Below are 24,570 nucleotides of genomic sequence, written 5' to 3' on the forward strand. Positions count from 1 at the left end.
TCTCAGAAAGCTCCTCCCTATCCAGGTACTTGCAGACTGTGAGAGTCACTTCTCAACCTTCTCTTGAATAAACTAAAAGGTCTGAGCTGCTTTAGTATTTCTCTGAAGGCAGGTTTTTCCAGAGTGCAGATCATTCCTGTAGCTCTTTTCTGAACCCTCTCCAATGTCTCAGCATCCTTTTTGCAGTGAGAGACATCGGCGTGGGACACAGTAACCAGTAATGGTCTCACTAATGTCCTAAGCAGAGGTGATCCCACCTCTCTGCGTATGCACACAAGGATCTTCAGATGTGTGGTGTATGTTGTCTACAGGTGACTTGAGGCCAGGCTTCTGGAAGATTTATTGAATAGTTCGGAGCCATGCTGAATGAGTCTGGGTTACAGCTGTGACTACTCCTGCACAACGTTCAGTGGCAGTGTGACCGAGCCATTCTTTCAGCTGAGAAAATACCAGCTTATTAGGGTTGTCTCTCTCTAAATGAAGTATATCCTCTGGTTTCTTAGCAGGGATGGTTCTGAGAGGCGTGCAGACTGCAGGCACTTTCAAGGCCAGTAAGATGCAGTATTGCTGAGATGGTAATCAGCTGGACAAGGAGAATGCACTGAGGCTTGGCACAGTCACTGGGAGGGCATCAGTGAGACCACAGCATGTCCTACCAGCAGGCGACAGGACACCCCAACGCGATGAAGCTGGTAAAAGGCAGTTTCCTCATGCCATTTACTCCCTATGCACACTGGTGAGTAGCTAGAAGCTCCACTGGCACTGACCTGCTGTCTGGGGCTGGGCCTGCTTGGTGGCCTGGGTATTTCAGATAGGCTGTCCTCGGCTTTGCACTGCCAGAGGTGCCATCAGCCAGTGCTGGGGCCACTATCAGGGAGAATCTCCCCTGCATACAACTGCATGAGGGACCACCCACAAATGTCAGCAATAGACAAGTGCAGCAGCATGTGGGGCACCCCTCAGCGTGCCAGGGCCTGCCGTGGGCACAAGATCCCCATAACAAGAGAGAGAACTCAGGCCAGAAGTGCCAAGCACTGCAAGACCTCTCTGTGACCTCAGCTCCTGCCGTGCTGAGGTAGGCAGTTCCCAACAAGGAATGCGATGAGGGGACCCCAGCTTTGTGCGGCACGTAGGGAACGTGGTGCCTACAATGAGCCACATCTTGTGAATGAGGAATGCCTGGAAGCGCCCAAGCCGGAGCTGTCGCACTGAACCACCCAGACACCATGTCATGTTCTCCAGCCTTCCCTGGAAGCCCTTGCTAGTCACCTCCAGGCCACACTCGGCGGAGCTGATAGCCAGTGTGAGACATGCGATAACGTCACATCTCTGTGGGTGGATCTGTGAAGGTGCATGCCCACTGCTACCAGCTATGAGAGACTGCTCCCAATACAGCCCGGCCACAGCACCAAACCCACCAAGCTGTGCCTTGCCAGCATGGCACCGTGGGGCACAGGGCCGAGGAGATAAGCAGTGGTGTCTGGGCATGACCCTGAATCCATGACGACTCCCCAGCACAAACACGCTGCTGTGGCCAGAGTTGTGGGTAGCGTCTGCAATCCTCTCCCCTCCCTGCTCCAGGGGGCCCCAGTACAGCTGGGCCTGGAGCAGCTTGTGCCAGTAGGGTGCCAGGCTCCAGCTCTGCAGGCACAGCCTGTGTCCTGAGCCCTTGGGCTGCAGGGAGAGCAAGGAATGGTGGGGGGATAAGACTAGAAAGAGAAAACAAGGTGCAAACAGGGGAGCGAGTGGAGAGAAAACAAAGGACAGGAGAGCGCATGGCCAGGCCAGACAGCGGGAGACGCAGGGTAAGTCAGATGCCAGAGGGGCTCTAGGCATGGGGCACAAGGGCTGTGGGGTCAGGGTACTCAGCCACCCAGCCAGGCTGGGAATGACGGGGCTAGGAGCTGCCGGTTGGGGTTAGTTAGTTCAGCTGTAATCGTCTGGGGCCCTGTTCTCCAGGGGGTGTGACAGAAACACAAAGCAACGGTGAAGGAAAATGTTCGCCATCTCTGCCTGACGGAGGCTAAGCCAGTCACTCCAGCAGCCGAGCCCGCTAGCGCTCTGTTCAGCTAAACATGCACCCAGAGGAGACGGATTCACAGTCAACGTTTAGCAAAAACCCAAGCTTCCCTTGAGCACGCGTGAGTGCTCTGAATGATCTGCTCTAGGGCACCCACGGGGAGGAGCCCCTGAGTGAAGGATACAGCCTAAGCCACGCAGGTTGGACTAGACCTGCAGCCTCCTTCTGGCCTCCCACTCGACAGACCTAGGGCATTTTCTCCCTGTCCGTCCCTTTGACGTGGTTCGGCTTAGTGGGCTCCACGAGTCCTGCAGAACCCAACCCTCGCCCTTTTGTCTTCACACACGCACACATCTCGTCTTTCCATGTGCAGCACCCTCCCTTGCAGCCAGCGGTATTCCCTCCTGGCTCTGCTCCTGAGGGGCAGCCTCGTACCCAACGAATGGCATCACAGCCACTCCAACAGCACTGTCCAGTGACCTCCTTCAAGCGCCAGTGTTGGTGCCCCGGGCTCTGTCACCCAAACCTAATGCCAGCCGCGGGCACTGAATCACTTTATCAGACGGTGACAGCAAGGGAGAGGAACGTAGGAACTCTCTGTGACGCAGCAGGGAGCGGGGCGGATTGACCTGGGAATGTCGTCTAGTTTTACTGGGACTGTCTGCATGGGGGATGGGAGAGCCGGGGGGAGACTTTACTTGAGGGACGATACCTGAGCCGGGAGGGGGATAGGGCCAGGTGACACCTTTGCCCAGGAAACTGGACAAAGGCTGGGGGAGGAGCCCGGGAGAGGGGGGAATGAGACGCTGCAGCAGAGTTTCAGTTTTGGGCTGGCTCGGGAATCGGAGGGAACCCCAAGGCTGGGATCTAAGATCCCTACCCCCCAAAAGGACCTGACTAAGGGGTCCTGTTTATGCCTACAAGCTCTGGGTTGGACTGTGTTCCTGTCATCTAATAAACCTTCTGTTCTACTGTCTGGCTAAGAGTCATGGTGAATCGCAGGAAGCTGGGGGTGCAGGGCCTTGTCTCCCCCAAACTCTCTAACACTCTCCCCATGGGGCCAAGCTTTAGGGGAGAAGCTGCTACAACACCCTCCATGTGAATTATCCACGTAGTGGAGTGATGAGATAGTACAATCAGCCATGGCCAGGAAAGGGCCTGGGGATGCGTCATGAGATACCGACATTCCTCCCATAGACTCGGAGCAGAGCCAGGGGCAGCGACGTGAATTCTGCTGTGGCAGGACACCCCTTCCTTGCCTGCCCGCAGTGACTGTTCGAAGGAGCCATTGCCTCCAGCAGGTGCTGGGGAAGTGAAGCCCACGCAGAGCCGTACACTTACACAGTATTCAGCAGAACTGACGGGACTTCCAGCCCTGAGAAGCAGCCTCTGAGGGAGGGAGCCAGCGCATCTGAAAAGACAAGAGAGGCAGGCGTGAAACATGAGCTAGAAGGCATCACACGCCTTCAACTCCTACACAAACCACATCCTGGGTCTCTGCGAAGAGGGGACAAGAGCTGGGCCCTGTTCTGGGCTCACTCTAAGTGCCAGACAGGCCTAGCCTCAAACCCCTGCTTTAAACACCATCCCCTTCCTCAGTTCTGGGTGGTTCAGAGCTGCAGACCCAACGTTATGTCACCCGTCCATTGCCACTTGCAACCCCGTGGCGGTGCACAACGGATTCAACGGAAGGGGCAAGGACAGCACTCCCGCTGATAGGGGCCCTCTGCCAGAGCACACCCGTGGGGCTGGATTTGGGCCAGAGCTGTGCCTGTGCTTGAGCTGCGCACCCCACGTTGGAGCTGTGGCTTAGAACAGGGGTTCTCAACCTTTTCCTTTCTGAGCCCCCTCCCCACCCCAACATGCTGTAAAAACTCCACGGCCCACCTGTGCCACAACAACTGGTTTTTCTGCCTATAAAAGCCAGGGCCGGCATTGGGGGGTGGCAAACAGGGCAACTGCCCAGTACCCCACACCATAGGGGGCCCTGTGAAGCTAACTTGCTCAGGCTTCAGCTTCAACCCTCGGTGGTGGGACTTGGGAGCCCCACACGGTGGGGCTTCGGCTGTCTGCCCTGGACCCCAGCTGGTCTAATGGCAGCCCTGCTTGGTGGACCCCCTGAAACCTGCCTGCAGCCCTCCAGTGGGCCCCGGACCCCTAGTTGAGAACCACTGGCTTAGAGTTCATCTTCATGCTCACTATCCTCTTCCTGCTGCCATGTGGTCCTTCCTGCAGAGACGGTATTGCCTGAGGGCAGCTCTGACCCAAACACCAAACTAAAGGAATCAAAACCCAAGTCACGGATTGGGAGGGGGGGGGGTGTAGTTTAGTGTCCCATGCGCCCTTTCCTTTGAGCATGTCCCTCTCCCTGCCAGGCCGGCAGACGAAAGGAGAATAGCAGTGCCTGTGCTGGCTCTACAACATCAGACCCCTTTGCACTGGCTGATCCTGGCACCAGTCACACCAGCTCTAGGTATGAATGCTGAAATTGAGCATAGCAGGAGGATCCTGCAAGGCTTTGCAGAGATGCTGCCACCAGGCTGTCTGAAAATGCTGTTCTGATCTGACAAGGGACTCTGAAAATATGCTCAGTTTACAAGCAAAGAGGTGGCTCCTCTAAGATCCAGCTCTGCAATCTCAACCTAAGTTCAGACCCAGTTTTTCTCATGCATTATCAGTAGTAGTCTACGTTTTGCAGGCCAAAGCTGCACTTGTGAACCCCACGGCGTTGGGTAGGTTTGCAGAGCAGTAACTCGCTGGAGCTCCATCAGCAGCGCTGCACAAAGAGGCATGGACTCGTGCCTTCGCTCGTGGCTGTTAGTTGTGCAGGGCAAATGGGGCTAGAAGCAGTGAACGCTTCTTTCAGTGACTGCAGCTAGCAGCTGGGACCCTGGCTCTGCACAGTGGGCACATCTGCTGAGAAAGGAGGAGGTGCCATTTTTATATAGCGCAGCACTGCATTCAAGCACATACGCACGACAACGAGCTTGAGGAACTGTTGTTAAGCAACAGAGAAGTCACTAAGATACTAGCATATCCTCCACTGCTGAAAGGATGGCTTCTCCCTCCTTCGCTGCACCAGTAGATGGGTTTAGGACAGCAAAATGCCTGCGCTCTGAGGGGATATAGCTTCTTGCCAGCGGCACATGTAGCACCCAACACTATTAAAGCTACAGATGCAGAAGGAGGGAACACCCTGTAAACTCTGCTCTGGAGAAGGCACTTTGTCACGGTTGGCCTGAAAAGTTGCTTTTCCTCTCACAAATCTGGTGTAGAGTCCTATGTGAAATGCAAGGTCTGCATTAGGGCCTGGCTTTGCCATGTGACTCCCCTTGATATGTGAGGAGCTGCTCTGATGTCACTGGGCCTGCTGTTGTATAAGGTGCTAATCAGCACGAGGGTGGCAGAAGCAGGCCGTGAAATCCTTTCCTTCTGACCTGCACGTGCTTCACTGTGTACCAGCTCTCTCTGTTCCAGGCCAGGATGCACGGAACATATCCAACCGCAGCCATCAGAGTGAAATTGGGCAATTTTCACTTGGCCGCTGAGCGGCCTGTCCAGCTATATGGAAACGTATCATTTCCAGCTGATGCCTTTTGTGCAGGCAGCACAAGTGCGTGAATGAGAGCAAGGCAGAAAGGCAAGACAAGAAAATAGCCCACTCATATGGCCAATGGGGACAGGGGCTCAGGAGAGGAAAAGTTGGGCACGACTGGTGGGGGAAGGAGGGAGAACGGGGGAGAGTCAAAGCAAGAGACAAAATTCAAGCCCCCTTTCACATCTTGCACAATTTACCTCTATTCAAATATTATGCACGTCTGGGGCCAAATCTCAGCACGAAGGCAGATTTTTTTATACAACTTCACCCTCAGATTATGAAGCTTGAAACCAACAGCTGCTCTCCTGGCTCTGGGTTTCATTCCAGGTTAATCAGGTTAGTTGGGCCCTTTGACATGCAAAACTTGGAACATTCTCATTGTATCAGTTTGAAGTTGGGTGAAACCTGATGATTTTGACTAAGTTTTGGGTTCATTTGAAGCCAGAAATTCATTGCAAAATGCAGGGGCTCAAACACGTGAATTGAAGCACGTGAGGGTTGCTTCATGGAGACTCTTGTTCTGTGCATCCATTATGATGTCATCAGCTTATTTCATTAATAACCAGTGAGGATGCTGTTAATGAGTCCTGAAATTTCAGACCTGAAAACACAACTATGCACAAATAATTTGTACATGCAAATAGGCAGTTAGATGTCTAACTGATCATTTGGATATGCAATCGCAGTAATTACATGGACAAATTACATGCCACAATTTTGCGCACTCATTTTTAAATATACCCTTGGATATTTCATTGTTCAGGTACTGCTGCTGCTCCCTTGGCGCTCCCTGGAGGGGCCCTATCAGATTTTGGTTTGATCTCAGGCTAACTGGCCTGTAGTTACCTGTCTGGAACTTTCCCAGTGTTCCAAGTTTTGTTAAAAATGAACAGCAACGTTTCGGAGATCGCCTCAGCCAATATCTTTTAAACTGGTCTATTGGATGCAAGCTACCTGGTCCCACTGACTTAAAAATATTTAACTCTAGCAGTTACTGTTTGTAGTTGCTTTTGCTTATGGAAAAAGGCCCACAAGGCAGTATCTGTGTGTAGCAGGGGGTGAGGCTCACAGGGCAGCATCTGCGTGTTGCAGGTGGACAGAGGCAGGCGGGGCGGTGTCCACGTGTAGTGGGAGGCCAGAGGCTGGCGGGGCGTCGTCGGTGTGGCGGGCGGACAGAGGCTGGCGGGGCGTCGTCGGTGTGGCGGGCGGACGGAGGCCGGCGGGGCGGCGTCGGTGTGGCGGGCGGACAGAGGCCGGCGGGGCGTCGTCGGTGTGGCGGGCGGACGGAGGCCGGCGGGGCGGCGTCGGTGTGGCGGGCGGACGGAGGCCGGTGGGGCAGTGTCGGTGTGGCGGGCTGATGGAGGCCGGAGGGGCGGCGTCGGTGTGGCGGGCGGACGGAGGCCGGAGGGGCGGCGTCGGTGTGGCGGGTGGACGGAGGCCGGTGGGTTGGCGTCGGTGTGGCGGGCGGACAGAGGCTGGCGGGGCGTCGTCGGTGTGGCGGGCGGACAGAGGCCGGCGGGGCAGCGTCGGTGTGGCGGGCGGACGGAGGCCGGCGGGGCGGCGTCGGTGTGGCGGGCGGACGGAGGCCGGAGGGGCGGCGTCGGTGTGGCGGGCGGACGGAGGCCGGAGGGGCGGCGTCGGTGTGGCGGGTGGACGGAGGCCGGCGGGGCGGCGTCGGTGTGGCGGGCGGACGGAGGCCGGTGGGGCAGTGTCGGTGTGGCGGGCTGATGGAGGCCGGAGGGGCGGCGTCGGTGTGGCGGGCGGATTGCTCTCTAGACAGTAGGCTGCTAACTGTGGATCAGAGAGGTTGTGAAGCCCTTGATCTGAGGGACTAGCCAGGCGTGTGGCACGCTGCGCAGACTAGTGTAGAGTCTGTCCCCGGTGCTGGAGATGTGAGAAGGAGCAAGAGCTCTTTTGCCGATGGTGGTTCTGCCAGGCTGGACTTATCATTTGGGGGGCCTGGATGCCATTGTGCTGATACGGGAACCAAATGAGCAGGACGTCCAGGTAGCAGGAGCTGTGAATGCCCTGGTGCCCAAAGCAGGAAATGAGCATCACTGCAGGCTGGAAGAACCTGGTCAGCAATACCCTTGGCTATTTGAAGTGTAACCCAGTCTGGACCCCAGGCATTGGGATCAACCACACCTCAGCCCCATGGCCACAGTCCAGGTCTGGATCCAGACTGCTGGTGTGGAGAAAGGGAGGAGGAGAACTGGTGTCAAACTCAAGAGTCTGCAGCCTAAATCAACCCCACTGAGAGCAGAGCGGCTGAAAGACGCTGCTTGGTGTGGCAGACATAGTGCCCAGGCCCAGGCCTGTATGGGTGGAGCTTGGAGGGCACCAAGAATTTTACCAATGGCTGTTTCTGTGCCATGAATGTGTCTGGGAGCCCTAGCAGCCAGCCCCCAGGCCAGAGGGCTCTGTGCAGGAGAACAGCCCTGAATACAAACACTGAAGAGTTCTACTTGCTTAAGTAAAACCATGTGAACAGAGACGACAGAGACAATTGCTAAAGCTTAGGTCTGTGTATGTGCTGTGCCTAGCGCAGCGGGCTCATTCCTGCCGGGGTATCCACCAGTCGCTCCAGCACAGGCACAATATTGCCGAAGTCAAGAGATCAAAAATCACAAGTCAAATTCCTATAAATCATGACCTGCCCCACACATCATGAGATTTAAAACACATCCGCAAGCCATACTTCTTAGTCCATCTTTTGCCTTTTTTTGGTGGGCGGGTGGTTTTTTTTCAAGTTGAAAAGTGAGCCTTTAATGTACTTCTCTTCCGGGCGGCTCAAAGGGAGACTCCACCCACCCCTAAAATGGGGGAATTGCCAGCCATTTCCTATTACCGTCTTGACTCCCCGCCCTCAGACCCAGCAGCACCCCTCCCTCCCTTGCCTCCCACTGCCCCGGCACCTGCTCTCTGCTCTAGGGTCATAAATGTAGGCAGGCTCAGTAGCAGGCCAGGTCTGTGTCCTCAACCCCGAGACGCTCGCAGAGCTCTGCCAGCCCTGAAAAACACGGGATCAGAGGTGCTTCTCGTGTCACAGCACCAGCTCCTCCTGCAGGTGCTGAAATCCTGTGACAGAATCTTACAGTCCCTTCGCAAGTTGGCAGTCCTGCCCGTGGCTGCTACCTGTCCCCACCGCTCCCCCTAGGCTGTGGGCACTGCCATTGGATCCCCTCCATCTCCCACTCCGTCACTGTCCTCTGCTTCTCCCTGCAGCCCCTAAATCAAGCTCCTGATCCCCCTTGCGCTCCCCATCACAGGGCCTCTGCTGCTCCTCACAGTCCTTGTGCCCGGCCCAGCCCCTGAAACATGCAGTGACAGCCACACCGCCTGTGGGCCTGGCTTCAGTCTCATTGGAAACAATGGGAGGTGGCAGACCGCTGTCTGAAGGGCAACCTCCCTGCCCCTCGCAGACAGACTGTAGGGAAACGGTGCCCAGTGTGTTGGCTTCAGCCTCATTCACTGGCGTGGCAGCTGGCGGCCATTTGGAATCAGGGCCAGTTCCTGTGTTGGCACCTTTCATCCTGTATTCATGAGGCAGGTGCAAACAACCCAAAAGCACGAGAGCCGTGATAAAACTGTGAGCGTTGGCCCCACGGTGGCCAAAACTAGCAGCTAATAAGACTCAGCTCAAACAGCAGCCGTACGACTGCGTGGCACTAGGGCACCGAGCCAGCCAAAACGCTCACAGGCCCCATTTCAAGGCCTAGTGAGCAAAGGAAGTTCCTCCTAGCCACGGGCGCTCCTGACTCCAGGACCTGCCCTGTAGGCTCCTGCCTACTCTTCTTTCACGTCTTCCCCGCTGGGCTTTAAAGAAAATTATTGCCATTTCCCATCTTCCCCTGGAGCGAGGGCCAGGCACCGGGTCCATGAATGCACTTACTCTAGGCTGCCCCTGGCGCCAGCCTCCGCCTCCCCAGTTTCCTCACACAGGGATTTTTGTACCCCTGTAGAAATCCTGGCGTCATTCACCAACCGGGTCTGTAAATGGGGCCATAATGGTCCCCTAGCTGCCAGGAGCACTGTGAGGGTCATCCAGGCCCACCTGGGAGCTATAGGATACCTGGCGAAGGCACCCTGGTTGGCTGGCTCGGCTGAGGGGCACAGTAGGGGAACGTGTGCTGCTGCTGTCCGTGTTCTGTGTGCTCTGAAGATCGGCAGCGTCAGTTTCTGGGGCTCTGCCGGGGCCACCTTTCCCTATGAAAGTGCTATCAGCCCGGCCTTGCCAGGCGGCCGGTGTTGTTTGGAAGGTATGTTAAATGTAGGCTGAAAGGAGCTGCCAGTATCCCTTTAACTACAGCTCGTTGTTAATCAGGTGGGCTCTGACGCTGGTGGAGACCATGGAGACCGTGATTGCTCTGGCCCAAGCGGGAACATACCACAGAGCTAGTGATGTAGGCAGCTCTCTTGCTGAATTAGCCTTCAGTGCAGGCACACTCCCAGGGCCAAATGCAGCCACCATGTTACTGGCCTGAGTGGAGCCGCAGCTGCTCATACGCAGCCTGTGGGGTTGCCGTGCAGTTCATACAGGGGCCAATACGGCGCCAATACACCATGGTTCTGTACATCCTTCTCCCTTCCCACCCTTAAAGCAGGGGCAGGTTACCTGCTTTGAGACTCCCAGCTCTAAGCAGATTTCGAGGTGTGTGTGACAGGCCCTCACTCCTTGCCCAGCCATACCCACACGCCCATTGCCCCGGCCCCCAGGACATTGTGGAGCTGGGGGTACTTCCTCCTTGGGTTAATTCAGAACAAAGCTGGAGCTGGAACCAGCTGGGTGCTACATGAACACAGGGAGGGGAGGTAAAGTGCCTATTTGCCTGACCCCTATTAAACAGCACTGGCGCTGTCCTAGGGCCACAGCCTATGACAGACAGATCCCCTTTTCAGTCATTTATTACTCTGAACATGACAACCATTCCTGTGTTTTCCCCTGTCTAGTTCCACGTGTGTCCGTTTCCCTCTGGGCACGGCCTTACTGCAGAACATGCTGGAGCGTCCTTCCAAGGCATTACTTGGGTACCCAGCCCAAATACCCAGGAGTCGGCAGCAGGTAGAGCTTGCACCTGGGAAGGAGGATCTGCTGTTTGTTTGAGGGTAATGTCATTGCTTCTCTTATTTGCCTGGCCGCACACTGCACAGAACTGCCATTGGGCAGCACACCACCAAAAGGCCCTGCTACTCACCCCCCACCCCGAGGGGTGAGGTAATGGCTGTCTTTGAATCAGCAGAGGAAATGGGAGTTTGTTCATCTTGGTAGACAATTCTGGGCTGAATTTCCAGCAGGATAAAAGGAGGTGGAGTTGTGTAACTCCCACTAGGCTTAACAGGCTCTGAATGTCTTCCCCCACCATGCTGAAATAGCCCCATTTTGTAACAGAAATGTTTGGGCGGGGGAAATAAAAGGAAACACCTACCCCTTATTTGTGGTTTGCTGCCTCTGAGTCCATGAAGTCACTAGTCAAATAGCAGCACTGGCGTTGCCTTCCTGGGATAGGTGGTAAGGGGGGGGAGGGGGACATTGCTACCACAGTGGGTGGGGGCAGAGCCAGGACAGCACATGATAGAAGGGGGGGAAGGGTACGTGTGTGTAACTGCTGTCAGTGTCAGGGTGCAGCAGGTGGAGATTGGTGCATCCTGTGGGTTGGATAAAGGTGCCCGGGGGACCCAAAATGATTAAGAGCTGGTGTTTTCCAGCGAGGAAGAAAGGAAAGAATGAAGAGGGGAAGGCAGGGAGGCAGAAGACAGTCTGATTCCCACTCTGTGCCCGGGACCGGCAGCTCGCCCTGCTCCTGGAGCTGTGCTTTACCCTGGCTCCCGACCGCACCTCTGCACACTCACTCCCACGCGCTCACCACGCTCACTTTGCTACCCGTCTGCTGCAACACGTCATGCTAACAGGTCAGCCGGCTCTGCTTGAGACTGGGCTAGGCCAGCTCTGGGCAACCAGGAGCTAGATCACATGAGCCACCATGGAAACGGAAGATAATGCCATTCCCCCCCGCTGTGGCCACCTACAACACATCCTGTCATCCCTGAAAGCCAGGGACCTTCAGCACCACAAACCAGGGCCTCTGGTGGTGAGCTAAAGAAGAACTTGGTTAGCAGGGAGAGTGCTGGGGGCTCTGAAATAATCCCTGGGTATAGCAATACAGAGAATGGTCTCTCGCCCTAGGCTTGTGTGCTGATGCTAGAACGGGAGGAGTAGCTGTGTAGTTCCTATCACAGCTAGAACCCAGCTGTTCTCACAGTGGGACCTGCTGGCGCTGTATTGCCTGTAAGCGCACTGCAGTGTCACTGTTTCTCTCTGCCCTTGGCAGGCGAGATGTTCTGAGAGATGCATCACAGACCTCCTAGCCCCTGGAGAGGGGGGTTAAGCAACCTTTGCACGTCCTGCGTGTGCGTTGCTCTGGGGACTGGAGAGGCACCTGGCGTCACTCAGACCGCCCTGGGGGGCCCGGTGAATTGTGGCAGTCTCCCCAGGCTGTGCTGTGGGCTGCAGCACTGCCAGGAGGCTACATCATTCTGTGGCCTTGCTCCTGGCACACCTCTTCTGCTCTCAGCATGCCCACTACACCAGGGCTTGTATGGGGTTCCCTGCAGCGGGGGAATCCTCTTCCCCTCTGCCCCCAGAAGTGGGGCTGCTAGGGACCCTTTATGCCACTCTGGCCCTTTCAACCAGCATAAGAGTGTGGCCAGGACCTGTGGTACAGGAAATGACTCCATCCACGGCTCTCGTATCAGGACAATCTCTTGCTTGGTACAATACAAATGAGGGAACTGCTGTCTGGGAGCATGGGCCGCGTGTGGCCCTCAGATGTGTACCGCTCATCTCCTGAGCTCACCAGGGACTGAAATCTATCACTTCACGTCTATTCCTGTTTGCCTGAACTTTGCCATGGGCCAAGCCACGCTCGTTAGCTGAGCTACCTTCCTCCATCGGCAGTCAGTGACTTCAGCCACAGGAACATTCTTACCCCACATATGGGAATTGAGTGAAAACGGTCCCACTCTTCCTCTACGGTCATCTCTCTCGAGGGCTCACAGCTGGCTAACCTATACCTCAGCTGGTAGCCACTAGGAAATTGTGTGTCTCCCTGTGTTTTTAAAATCTCTTGACCATTATCCCTGTAAGTCTGCAGTTGTGTTTTCATTATGTCGAATAGAAACGTATCTCTAGTATCTCTTCATATACCAGCTAAAGTTCTGGCACATTCCCTTCTATAATAACGATAGCTTATATTACTGTATATTACTTTCATCACTAAGAATTCCAAGCATTTGCGCAAATTGAAATGCAACCACGGTGGGGCTGGCACATGGAAGATTTTTAACGGCATGTGGCAACTCTATACACCAGTTAAAGATAGAAGGAGGCAAAGGATTTCACACCTAAATTACACTCTGCAGAGAATTTTAAGTAGAGGGAATGCCTAATTATGCAAATTAAAATGTGCCCAAGGACAACTGATAGTGGAGCAAGGGCCATGAGATCAAATGAGAAGAAATGACCGTGAGTCGCACGTCTTGATGGAAAGACAAAGCCTCCAGCCACGACATCCCCTCTAGCACCAGGCTGGCTCACAACTGACAGAGGCAGTGTCTGCATTCAGTCACCAGTGCCATGATCTGCAGCACATAGGCGTGCGTAGTCAGGCTCCTGCTCCAGCAATGACACAGCCTAGCCATGCTTATCTGGGGAGCGCTCACTCAATTACAGCCCAGGACAGTTGTGCGGAGACCATGCTGACTTTAACTCTGCACATTCATCTGTGCAAAATCTAATCCTGTGTCTGTTTGCTCCCGTTCCCAGAACTCTGCAATGATAAAAGCTGTGAGCGAAATCATCAGATTTAGAGTGGCTGATAAAGTAGCAATAAAGCTCCCTCAGACACAGTGTTTATTACTCAAGTTAGACGTGACTAAGATGCACATTAAACGATTCTGTATCTTGCGTTAGAGACGGGAGGCTCATATTGCTACGTACATTTCCTTGTAATTCACCAACCCAGTAAGCTTTCTGCTCTTTTCTGTGTCTCAGACCCATTGCAGGTGCTGCCTGTCAAATGCTATTTCACAAGACAACTATATATCTGCACTAATATTTATCAGCTTTCTTCCCGTAAATACCAGTATCTGAAAATCTGGACTTTTGCCCAAATCTGAAGATGGTTTTTGAAGCGAAGGAGTTTGCCCAACCCCAATTTCAAGTAATGTTGGATTCAGCTCTCCTCCGCAAAAGGGTCGTTTCCATCTCTGTCACATGGCTCCAGCGCTTAACTTCTTAGCGTTGTCGCCTAGTCAGAGCAGGGCAGGGTCGCCCGGGGGGGGGCAAGTGGGGCAATTTGCCCCAGGCCCCGGGCCCTGCAGGGGCCCCCACGAGAGTTTTTTGGGGCCCCTGGAGCGGGGTCCTTCACTTTTTCCGGGGGCCCCGGAAAACTCTCGCAGGACCTGGGCCCCCGGAGCTTCTTCCACTCCGGGTCGTCGTTGGCAATTCGGCGGCGGGGGGGTCCTTCTGCTCCGGGACCTGCTGCTGAAGTGCCAGGTCTTTGGCGGCGGGGGCCCCCTGAAACCAGGGCTTTACTGTGTGCTGCAGCAATGCTGTGCTGTGAGCCACTGGCCATGTCACTCCCTCACTGTGACACGTCGTCCCAGGCTGTAAAAGGGGTAGAATACTGATCTGCCTCATCGGGGTTAATTAATTAATGTTTAGAAAGTGCTTTCAGATCCCCAGATATAATACTACGAAGCCGGCTCTCCCAATTAGCTTTAATTAGAAAGTTGAATAAGGTAATTAAAAGCTGGCTGAATATTCCTGAGACAGCTTTACCCATTGGCTAGATTCCACTGGCGAGCTCTACTTCAGGGCCGGATTCTGATCATTCAGGCGCTGCACCCTGTGACCTGTTACTTGTAAATAAATGGATGGCGCCTGCTCTCATTGACCTCTACGGGGGTTTTGCCTCAGTGAAACTGAGGGGATTGAGCCCAAAGTCTTTAAAGGTACGGTGGAACTTATCTAGAAAACCCTTGTCTATTTGCAGCCACCTCCAGCGCATTGCTGAACAAAAACGGGCAGGCGATGAGCAAACCCCAGCTCCTCTAGTTGCACAAGCTGAAAGAGAAGAAACAAAAGCCACCGGGGAGAAGTTAAGTCCACTTTCATTGTGGAAACACAATGATGTTATAAAATAACCCAAAGCTCCAGGCCCCGCTGGACCAGCATTTGCAGTATGGGTCAGACGTGGCTGGGGGCCGTGGGCAAACACTCTCAGTGTAGGTCAGGCATCGCCTGGTGCTCTGGGCAAACACATTCTGAATGTGGGTCCGGAAGCAGCCAGGTGGCCCAGGCCAATATGTTCTCAGTGTGGGTCAGATATGACCTGGTGCCCTCGGCAAATGGGTTCTCAGTGAGTCAGAGATGGCCATTCATGCAGGAAAACTCCTCTCTGGCAAATCTGGAAACCTTTCACCTTCTGGCTAACTCCTTTCCCCCTGAAGTAGGGCTCACGATGTCAGTATTTTGTGTAGAGCTCTCTGGAGTCTCAGCTTGTCTCTGGCGTGCTGCCTTTAAAGCCTGATTTGGTGGCTAGTGGTGAGCTGTTGGATTACATGAGCCATGGATTGCTATTTGCCCGTTTTACCAAACCACCAGCCGTTTTGGGCTGACCGGCAGCCTCCACTAGGAAAGGTCCCCACACAGACGTAGTAGCATAGCTGGCCTCAGGGAATCCCCAGCCGGCACCGTGGCAAAAGCCAGTGTTGTTAGCCCTCGTTTTCATAATTACAAAGTTCATGCACATCTTTTATGTGCATTAAAAATAAGTAATAATCCACTCCCCTGGAAAAGTCATTGGCACATATTACTCTAGAAATATGGCCTACGTCTAGCTCACAGCAAATAATCTGAGTGCTATCCGGCACACTAACCATTTAATTTTCAGTTTGTTTGCTCACCACTAGATCCCAACACTGCTAGCGCAGAATAGGGACCAAAGCCTGCAAGCTTAGTATGAGTTACAGAAGCACAAAAAATCATCTGCAACTACCAGCCTCTCTGCTGCTTCAGTCTCATAACTTACGTGGCCTGGTTTCATTTACAGTTGTGTAAATGCCGTCACCTGTGGGGCTGAGCCCTTGAAATGCCTATAAGGCCAGCAGGGACCATTGTGATCATCTGGTCAGACCCCCAGCATAGCACAACCCCTATGACCCCACCCAGGGATTCCTGCATCCAGCCCAGCTAGCGTGTAGTTAAACTAGAGTGGCTCTGTTGGAAAGATACAGCCAATGTTCATTCCAATGAACGGTGAATCCACCACATGCCAGTGGTTAATTTTCCTGCATTCACCGAACGATGCAGACTCCCATTTCTACCTGACCCACCCAATACTCCCTCCCATAACAAGCCTGGCCTCTCACCGGGATTGGAAAACACTACGTGTGGCTCCCTGCCCCGGCCAGGCTCAGAGAGGGGAAGCGTGAGGCCAGGTCTCAGACCAGGCTAGCCACATGACTTTTATACCCACAGCGTAACCATTGGGTGCAATCCTGCCACGTGTACACTCAATGAGCAGTGCCTTACTCTGCCAGCATGTCCATAGAAATCAGAGGGGCTGTGCCTGGAGATGGGATTGCTCCGTGTGAGTACGGGTGGCAGAACTGGGTAACTAGCGCTGTGATTTTGCTCCAATGTGTCAGGGAAGCTCTGAGCTGGGTTCTGGTTCAAGCCCAAGGGGACTATGTGGCCCAGTTGCAAGGACTGTGTCTGCACCTTTGCTGGTTTGCTCTGGTTTTGGTGAACCCCAGCAGACTGATCACCCACAGGAGCCGTTGGCCAGCTAGACCGTCTGGTGGCCAGCTGAGCACATACATCCAAGGGACAACCCCCCACCAGCCAAATCACATGTCACCACCATGGCCCTTCCCCTGCACTAGTCCTTGGCTCAGTCCTCCCCGGGGTGACTCAGACTCACTCTTCTCATAGACTCATAGACTTTAGGGTCAGAAGGGACCATTATGATCATCTAGTCTGACCTCCTGCACAATCCACCCCATGCCATGCTGCACAGTGGGGACAAGCGGGGAGGGGAGACAGGGAAGGTTGTTGCTTGGTGAGGAGGTTGACAAGAAGGCATGGCCTGCCTGCCTTCTCTCTGCCCTCCGCCCTGGCATGGACAACCTTCCTCGGGCCCATTTCTCCTAGCAACAGGGCTGCCTGTGAATGAGGCCCTCCCACCAGCGCTAACTGGGCATTGCTTTCAGGAACGCCCTCGAGCAGACTGAGATGTTCGAGAATCGCCGGCCGTGCTGAGCCGTTCGGGAGCAGCCAGGCGTGCTCAGCCTGCTGGCAGGCCAAGTCCACAGCGAGTGCTCGTCATCCATATTTAATTATTCCTTTTGCTCGTTAATTTTTAACTACAGTACTCCAGCTATCAAGGGCCATTAGGGGGTCCCAACTTCAGGGTTCAACCAGCAGAAAAGTGCTTGTGACAGAGCGTACATTACTTGGTGTTTCTGCCTTCCACTTTGCTGGGCTGCGTTAGCCACTGGTTGTGAATAAAACATGGCCCTCCATTTGGAGTTCATTTTCCTTTTCATCCCTGTCACAGTCACTTTGCCTCACGCTGAAGTTCACTCGAGTTCCTGTGTTTCCATGAACTATCTGAATTTCCCTATCTGAATGTAGGGACAATCCCTGCATTACTAGCTGGAAGTGCTGGTTGCAGCGGGTCTCTTTAGCGATAGGCCTGGCGCTGGCAAGCCAGCTGCATGGACATACGTTGCCAAAGGGGAAGGAAATCCAGCATCAAGTGTTTCCGCCCCTCCAGGGCCAGGGTCTGCTAAATTACTGAGTCAGCAAGTGGTTGGGCAGCCCCAAGTGTCAGCTTGTGCTTATGCTCAGCACTGGCCTATGCCCCTGGATCCTGGCCAGTTGGTCCAGTCCAGGCCCCTCTCTTGAGACTCTACAGGCTAAGTTTAGGCCGGCCTTTCCAAACGCAGGCCCTGCCCACACTGGCAAACACCGGGAGCTGCTGGGTGTTGGGGTCTTTTGAAAAACTGGCCCATAATCAGCGCATGTATTCAGAGCCTTCCTCCCCAGCTGCCACATGTTAAGCACTGACCCCTGGGCAGGGGAAACAAGGAAAGGCCTTGGGTTTTATACCGAGCCTGCCCCACTGCTGCCCTACGTGATCACCTGGCATGGCTATTTGTCCATCAGCCCGGCCCTTTAATGCACAGCAAGGGAAAAGAACCTTTACAGACCAGAACAGAAACGCATGATCCTATTGGTCCCTTCAGGCCCTAAAATCTCTGAATCTAGCACTGAGTTTTGTTCTCACTGTCTGGTGGCTTTTCATCCTGGACTGACATGTACCCCCCACTCAACACTTTGTCACAGACAGATCCGCAGCAGCAACGTGAGCGGGAATTCTCCCACATTTACCCTTGAACTAGGTCACCCTTTCTACATTTTCAGCCTCCCTCGCTAGTCGGTAACCCTTGGGCTCAGCTCCAGGGGAAATGCATTCAGCGTAAATATTGGGAGGAGGACAATTACCCACAGACTGGGGAGCAGATACAGCCCGGGGTGGATTTACTAGGCATTGCAGAAAGTAGTGCGAGAAGCGCTCTTCCCTCACATGCGTTGCTGACCGGGTACAGGGAACGGCCCTTTCCCGGAAGGGGCTGTGATATCACAGTTGAGTGTGACAGCTCTAAAGGCGAGAGGCTGGCTCTAAAATGGCCTCTCTCATTGTGCTCGTGCACTTTCCAAAGGTGGGCTAGTCTGTGTCCAACTCCGGTGTCACCTGCCGATGGAGACGGAAGAACAAAAGACTCTGCAGGGACCAGAGCTAGCTATGAAATCTCAAAACCGAACTCACCTAGCTCAGAGGATCAACTTGCAGGTTGGCTTGGTAGTAGGGCACCTCAGTGGCCACAGCTTGCAGGCATGTAACACCCGCCCTTTGGTTTGTGTAGGCATTTCCTGGTACTGCTACCTATCTCTGATGGTCATCCTGGGAGGTGCTGCTCATGGGATCACATGGATGAACAGCTCTTCTTTGGCTGCCTGGTGCTGCCTCAAGTGCGCTGCTCTCTGGGTTGTATTGGGACATGGGGTGGAGGAGAAGGGCGTCACTAGCAGCAGTAAGACTTGCCTCTCTCCTGTTGCTTATCTCAGTGTGAACGCTCCTGGGCTGCTGTCCATTATGCCCCTTAGGAACCTACACTGCTCCATACCATGTTGGAACAGGGTTTCTGCCTGTCCCTCTAGGGAATTCCCAGTGCTTGACTATCTCTTGGGCTACAGATAGCTCATAGTGTCCCGGAACTCACTAGCATCTCCTCCAGCTTAGCTACTGAGATACTCCGTGCATGACTACAGGCATTTCTATGTAAGATCAGAAGAGCATCAGAGTATGTGGATTGTTAATGCAGGAAAAGTCCCTCCAGACAAGCCAGGCATACTGAGACACGTGCAGTCGCTATCAAGGAGTGATAAAACGGGTCTCTGATGGAAGGGACTCCCCAGCTTTGGTAACATCGTGCTGCAGATTCGGCCCCTCAGGGGGGTGGAAACTTATTTGCTTGGTGGTGGTTGCCACTTACATGTAGCTGTCATCACCAGAGGCGGCTCTAGCTTTTTTGCCGCCCCAAGCACAGAAGGGAGGCTGCCTTCAGCGGCTTGCCTGCGGAGGTCCCCGGCCCCGCAGATTTGATGGCTTGCCTGTGGGAGGTCCACCGGTCCCACGACTTTGGTGTACCCGCCCCGAATTGCCGCCGAATCCGCAGGACCGGTGGACCTCCCGCAGGCACGCCGCTGAAGGCTGTCTGACTGCCGCCCTCGCAGGGACCGGCAGGGCGCCCCCCCCCCGTGGCTTGACGCCCCAGGCCCGTGCTCATCACCTATGGCCAGCTCACAGCAGGGATTCACCTGGCCCCTTGCCTGCAGGAGTCAGCGTCGGAAGGTTTCAAGGACTAAGACTGGAGTCACTAAGGTTTCTGGTACATAATTTTTCAGGGCATGATGAAAAGTGAGTTCTTCTGTTCTCTCTTCCATCGTATAATTTAAGAAGCTGGAACCCAACTTACTCAACCCATCGTGCCCGGGAGCCTTATTCAACCCTTGCCTGCACCGTGCACAGACTCTCGCCTTTCACTCGGCTGGGATCACCTGAACCCAGAATGTTTCTGGGCTGTTGCAAATCCTCGTCTCCTTGCTCACATTGCCCTCCTTAGAGCAGAGCTGGGTAGCAGCTGCAAAAATGTACCCCAAGCAGACCCTGGGCACCCCGGACCTAAGCGGGGGGAGAATGACCCATCCCCCCACACTTTTGTCTGCAGCCTACCAGACCTGCCGGGGTGTGCCAGGCTAAGGAGCCTGAACTCCTCCTCTCAGCAGCGGCAGTGGCTACTGACCTGAAAACACGGGTGGGTGAGGTGGAGGGAGCACTATTAATCAGGCATCGTTCACCAGCGAACACCATCCCAGTAACCACCTGCAGCTACAGCACATTGGTCTGTCCACGCAGTGACAGCTGCCCTTGTACCTCAGCGGTAGATCACCTGCCTTGGAGTCGGGAGCCCTGACATCTAGGCTACAGCACCAAACGCCTGACCTTGCAGATGGCCAACTCCAAACACACCCGGCCACACAAACACACACCACACCAATGGCCTTCCAGATAATTAGCCGCAAGTGCCCGTTTGGGCGGCACAGTACCCATATACAGAGGCACACGTGTACAGGGTTCTTCAATACCCGGTAGATTCCAGAACTGCCTCCTGTGGCCTTGGTGTGAATGAAAGTGAAAGGATTAAGGAAGAGAGAGGTGTCCGGGATACATCAGGCAGTGTGTGCTATCACCTCGGGAAGCCTGTCCCCACCCGTCCCCTGAGGATGTGTCAGTTTGATTGGGGTGAGATCATTAATCTTCTGGAGGAGTGTCTGTTAGCCGGACAGGGGTTAGTTGGACAGGGTGCGCTGGGGGACCAGCTCTGAAAGGACTGGTGGTAGAGTGAGCGAAGTGGTGGCTGGTTGGTACCAATTACCTGGGCATGCAGTGAAGCGGGATAGGTGAAAGCAGGAGGAGGTAGAGCAGGTGCTAACTCCGCTGGGTACAGAGGGTACGGCGCCCACACTTCAGGGCTACTGGGATAAAGTGCAGGCACTGTGAGCTCATCTGCAAGAAAAGAATAAGGAGAGTTCATGGTTACAAAACAGCAATGTTCAAAACCACCGAACAAGAGAGCCCGCGTCACAGCAATCAGCTCCTCCGGCAACTGTTACCTAAGCTCAGAGGGAAAAGCCAAAAGACCAGGGGGAAAACACTGCTCTGGAGGAGGGTCTCAGAGCCCCAGTGATCAGAGCAGGACTGTGTGCTGACGTGACAGGTAGCGGTGGAAGGGTGGGCGACTGGGATGACAGCTGGCAGAAGAGACTCCCCTCTGCCGGACTTGTACTGCGGGGGGACCAGGGTTCCCGTAACGGGGACTATTTACCTGCCAGAACACGTAGCCCTTTCAAAACTGATGGGAGGTTTCACTGTCACAGTGTCGCTCCAAGTACTAATCAAGGGGGAGCATTTCCCCTGGGTGGTGACTGTTAGCCATAGTTACAGGCTGAGCCACCGACCTGGTTTGCTGGGCCAGGCAGGACACGACACCGTTTGGTGATGCCAGGCAGCAAGCAGTAAACAGACACACAGACCGAGGGGGGGTGGGGGTGGTGGTGTGTGTGTGTGTGTGTGTGTGTGTGTCTGTCTGTCTGTCTGTCTGTCTGTCTCAAAGGCAATAGAGGGATTGGGATGCACCGCAGGCCAGAGCGTTCCTTTGCCGGTGCAGGGAGAGAGGGCCTGGGTCGTGCCCCCCTGCTCAGAGGCTGGGGCCACTGCATCCTCTGCCACAGGCTGGGACACCACTTTGGCCTGCCCTAGGGTGCATCCACCCTGGCCTTGCCCCTTCCTGTCCCAGCGCGTCCCCCTACTCCACCTTGGGGCTCCTGCGGAGGTGGCACAGAACTGGTTCTGTGCATGGTGCGCAGGCCCTTGAGCCAGGAGCAGTCCTGCCCGCTGGGCCCTTTGTGCCAGCCTGTCAGGGGAACAGGGGTGACAGAGCAACTCAAACCATTACAAACCCGGGCGTTTGCAGAGGGCCCAGCATGAGTTCTGCTGGCTAGTGGGAAAGGGAAGCCGATGGTGTCGTCGCTTTGGGAGTTGGGAACATCAGCCTGGCTGTGGCCACTGAGTGCCCAAACTACATCCTGATTGTCTGGCATTTCTTATCTTAACAAGTTCAGATTTATTTCAAGTGTACTCTTAACTGTGAATTTCCTGGGTTTATAACACTTGGTTTGGGGGTAATTATAGAATCCCTGCAATTTTTTTACCCTTAAATTACTGATACATAATTTCAATATAACTCCATTTTTAAGGATGGGTTTTTTTGTGTGAATTTCCTTAGTTTGGTAAAAATTATTTAAACTGTCATATGTGAATACTCACACGAGAGACCCAAAGACCATGCTGCCATGTGATATTTCTAATTACCTGAAGCTACATAGACACCCTTAAACCATAGTTTAAATGTTAACTTCTAAGGACAGATTCACCAGTACACCAGGCCAGCACAAGGAAGCTGGAGTGCACCAATCACTTAGGCTGAGTTTATAGCTGCTTTGCATCACTGAAGCAGGCAAGGCACACTGGTGAATCCAGCCCTGATTTGCCACTGACCTATTGTTTCAAGGGCTGTTTTAGTGAGATGGCACCATGTGACGCGGGGCAGGGGCAGTCCAGTGCCTGAGTCCAATTATCTGTGCTTTAAAGGCGCCTGCTTTGCTTGTGGCTCAGCGCACGGGGGAGCCGAGGCAGCAGCGCTATGAGAAACCTTTCAGGCACTGACATCTGGGCCAGCAGCTGGCCACAGAAAAGCAGTTGGGCCAAATAATCTACCAGTGAAGATTCTGGACGTACGTCCAGTCTCCGTCCTATCCCTGAGTCGTTACAGACAACCCGATGCTGAATGCAGATTAGCTGCAGAGGAAGAACGGTGATGGGTTGAGTCACCGATGATGTCAAAATGGCCTCACATAAAGGTTACCTGAGCTATATATATATATATATATACAGATGCTACATTTCTTTAAGGGCCCAGTTTTTAATTAATTTGACCTCACATTTGAGTCTCCTTGGCTGCGTGAATCTCGCCAGCCCTAGACCCTCCTGGACATGGGGACCTTGACTTTCCCCGGCCACAGGGACCTTGCCAGCCTCAGACCTTCCCCAGCCATGGGGGCCTCACCTCCCCCTCCCCGACCTTCCCCAGCCATGTGGGTCTCACCAGCTCAAGACTCTTCCCAGCTGCATGAACCTTGCCAGCCCTACCCCCTCCTCAGCTGCAAGGGCCTCGCCAGTCCTAGGGAGGTGATAGCTCAGGGTTTTTCTCAGTGCTCGCAGCGTATTTCAGTTGAGATGTGGCGTGGGGAGAGCCTGGCTCCCAAGCCCTCATTGTCAAGTGTGTGCTGGCCTGGCCTGGCAGCTTCCATCACATTTTATGCTCTGCAGGAAGCAGGATCTCTCCAAGGAGTCGCAGGAGCTGGCCTTCCTCTCGATCCCAGTCCCAGACAATTTCCAACAGAGGCTCTCTTGAGAGAGACGTCCTAGGGAACTGCTGGCACGCGGTATTCAGACACAGCAGGGGCTGTCCGGGATGGGAGGGCCAGATCCTCAGCTGGTGTAAATCGGACAGATCATTTGACATCAGTGGAGTTATGCTGATTTACGCCCACTGAGGAGCATGCCAGGAAAGTGCAGTACAAGCCCCTTTAAGGCTGTTCTGCCCTATTGCATATCTGACAAGAACACCGGCCTTGCAAAACTGCTGCAATTGCTAGATAATTCCCTTGGTTTCGAACCTGCCTCTTTTAATTTACTGTTTTCCTAGGGTTAGTTGTGAGCCTTCAGTTTACTGATCTGTGCAGACGCCACAGGAACTCCACAGCTGTGAATGATTTAACAGCATCATAAATTATTTGTGGGGTAACAACCATGGAAAAAGGTGCTTACCCCAAAAGATAAATAACAGTAGGGAAGCTGATCCCAAGTTTAAGCTTCTGATTAAATTGTGGGATTTATTACTCCCAGGGCTTGCATTACTTACCCATCCTGCACTTTATTGGAGGTTTATTTACAGCTAATGCTTAGGACCTGATTCAGTCATGAGGGTTTTTTTTCCAAAAAAATAAGCATATTCACTTTTTGTGCCAGTGGCGGCTGACCAGAAACAGCAAGGGAGCGTGGTCCCACTCAGAACATGGTGCTGTTCACTTACTAGTAAATGCTCCCTGGTCAGAAACCACAATATTCTTTCAACATAAAATAAAAGCTTGAAAAAATGACTTTGCTGTTAGCTGCTTTTTTGTGGTGCCAGTGCAGTGTAACCTGCAGGAACTGATGCGCTGCCGTCCCAGGAGTAACATGGGATGCTGCCCATACGTTGCCTGTTTCCTGGATGGACGGAGCACTTTCCTCTCCAGAGCTGTCAGTGTGGCACTTTTCATGGACACTAAGGGCAGAGGTTCAAGTGCTTAGCACCCACACTGGGACCAGGTTTTCCAAAGAGCTCAGTACCCAGAAGCTCCACTGTGATAGATACGGACAAATTCTCAGAAGACCTCTGCATGTTGGGAGCCCAGCTCTTGGCCAATCTGGCCCTGACTGTGGGTGCTGAATATTTCTGAAAATCTGGTCCTAAGTGCAAATAAAGACTTGAGTGTCTCATTGTTTGCGTGTGCTCCCCATCTGTCTGTAGCCACCTGCTGTGTCTGCTCTTATACTTTGATTGTAAACTCCTTGGGGCAGGGTCTGCGTTTGTACAGCCCCTAGCCTGGTCTGCATCTGAAGCTTCTACCTCAAGACCACTAAATAAGAAGTGAGAC

The 24,570-nt window shown here is 53.9% G+C and overlaps 1 protein-coding gene across 9 annotated transcripts in view; it reads right to left on the bottom strand.

Moving 5' to 3' along the window:
* RBPMS (RNA binding protein, mRNA processing factor) overlaps positions 1-24,570 on the bottom strand; it is a 144,337-nt gene that overhangs the window by 19,649 nt on the left and 100,118 nt on the right. For 5 of the 9 annotated variants that reach the window (XM_045017842.1, XM_045017841.1, XR_006579629.1 and 2 more), the window contains exon 6: positions 3,362-3,431. In XM_045017842.1, the coding sequence (XP_044873777.1) occupies positions 3,362-3,431 (70 nt within the window). Of the gene's footprint in view, positions 1-3,361; positions 3,432-14,083; positions 14,743-19,558; positions 20,816-24,570 lie in introns of those variants that run through there. The other 4 variants (XM_045017840.1, XR_006579626.1, XM_045017839.1 and 1 more) reach the window with 3 other exon arrangements.

The sequence above is a fragment of the Mauremys mutica genome, chromosome 5 (assembly GCF_020497125.1).
Source record: "Mauremys mutica isolate MM-2020 ecotype Southern chromosome 5, ASM2049712v1, whole genome shotgun sequence".
NCBI classification, from domain to species: domain Eukaryota; kingdom Metazoa; phylum Chordata; order Testudines; family Geoemydidae; genus Mauremys; species Mauremys mutica.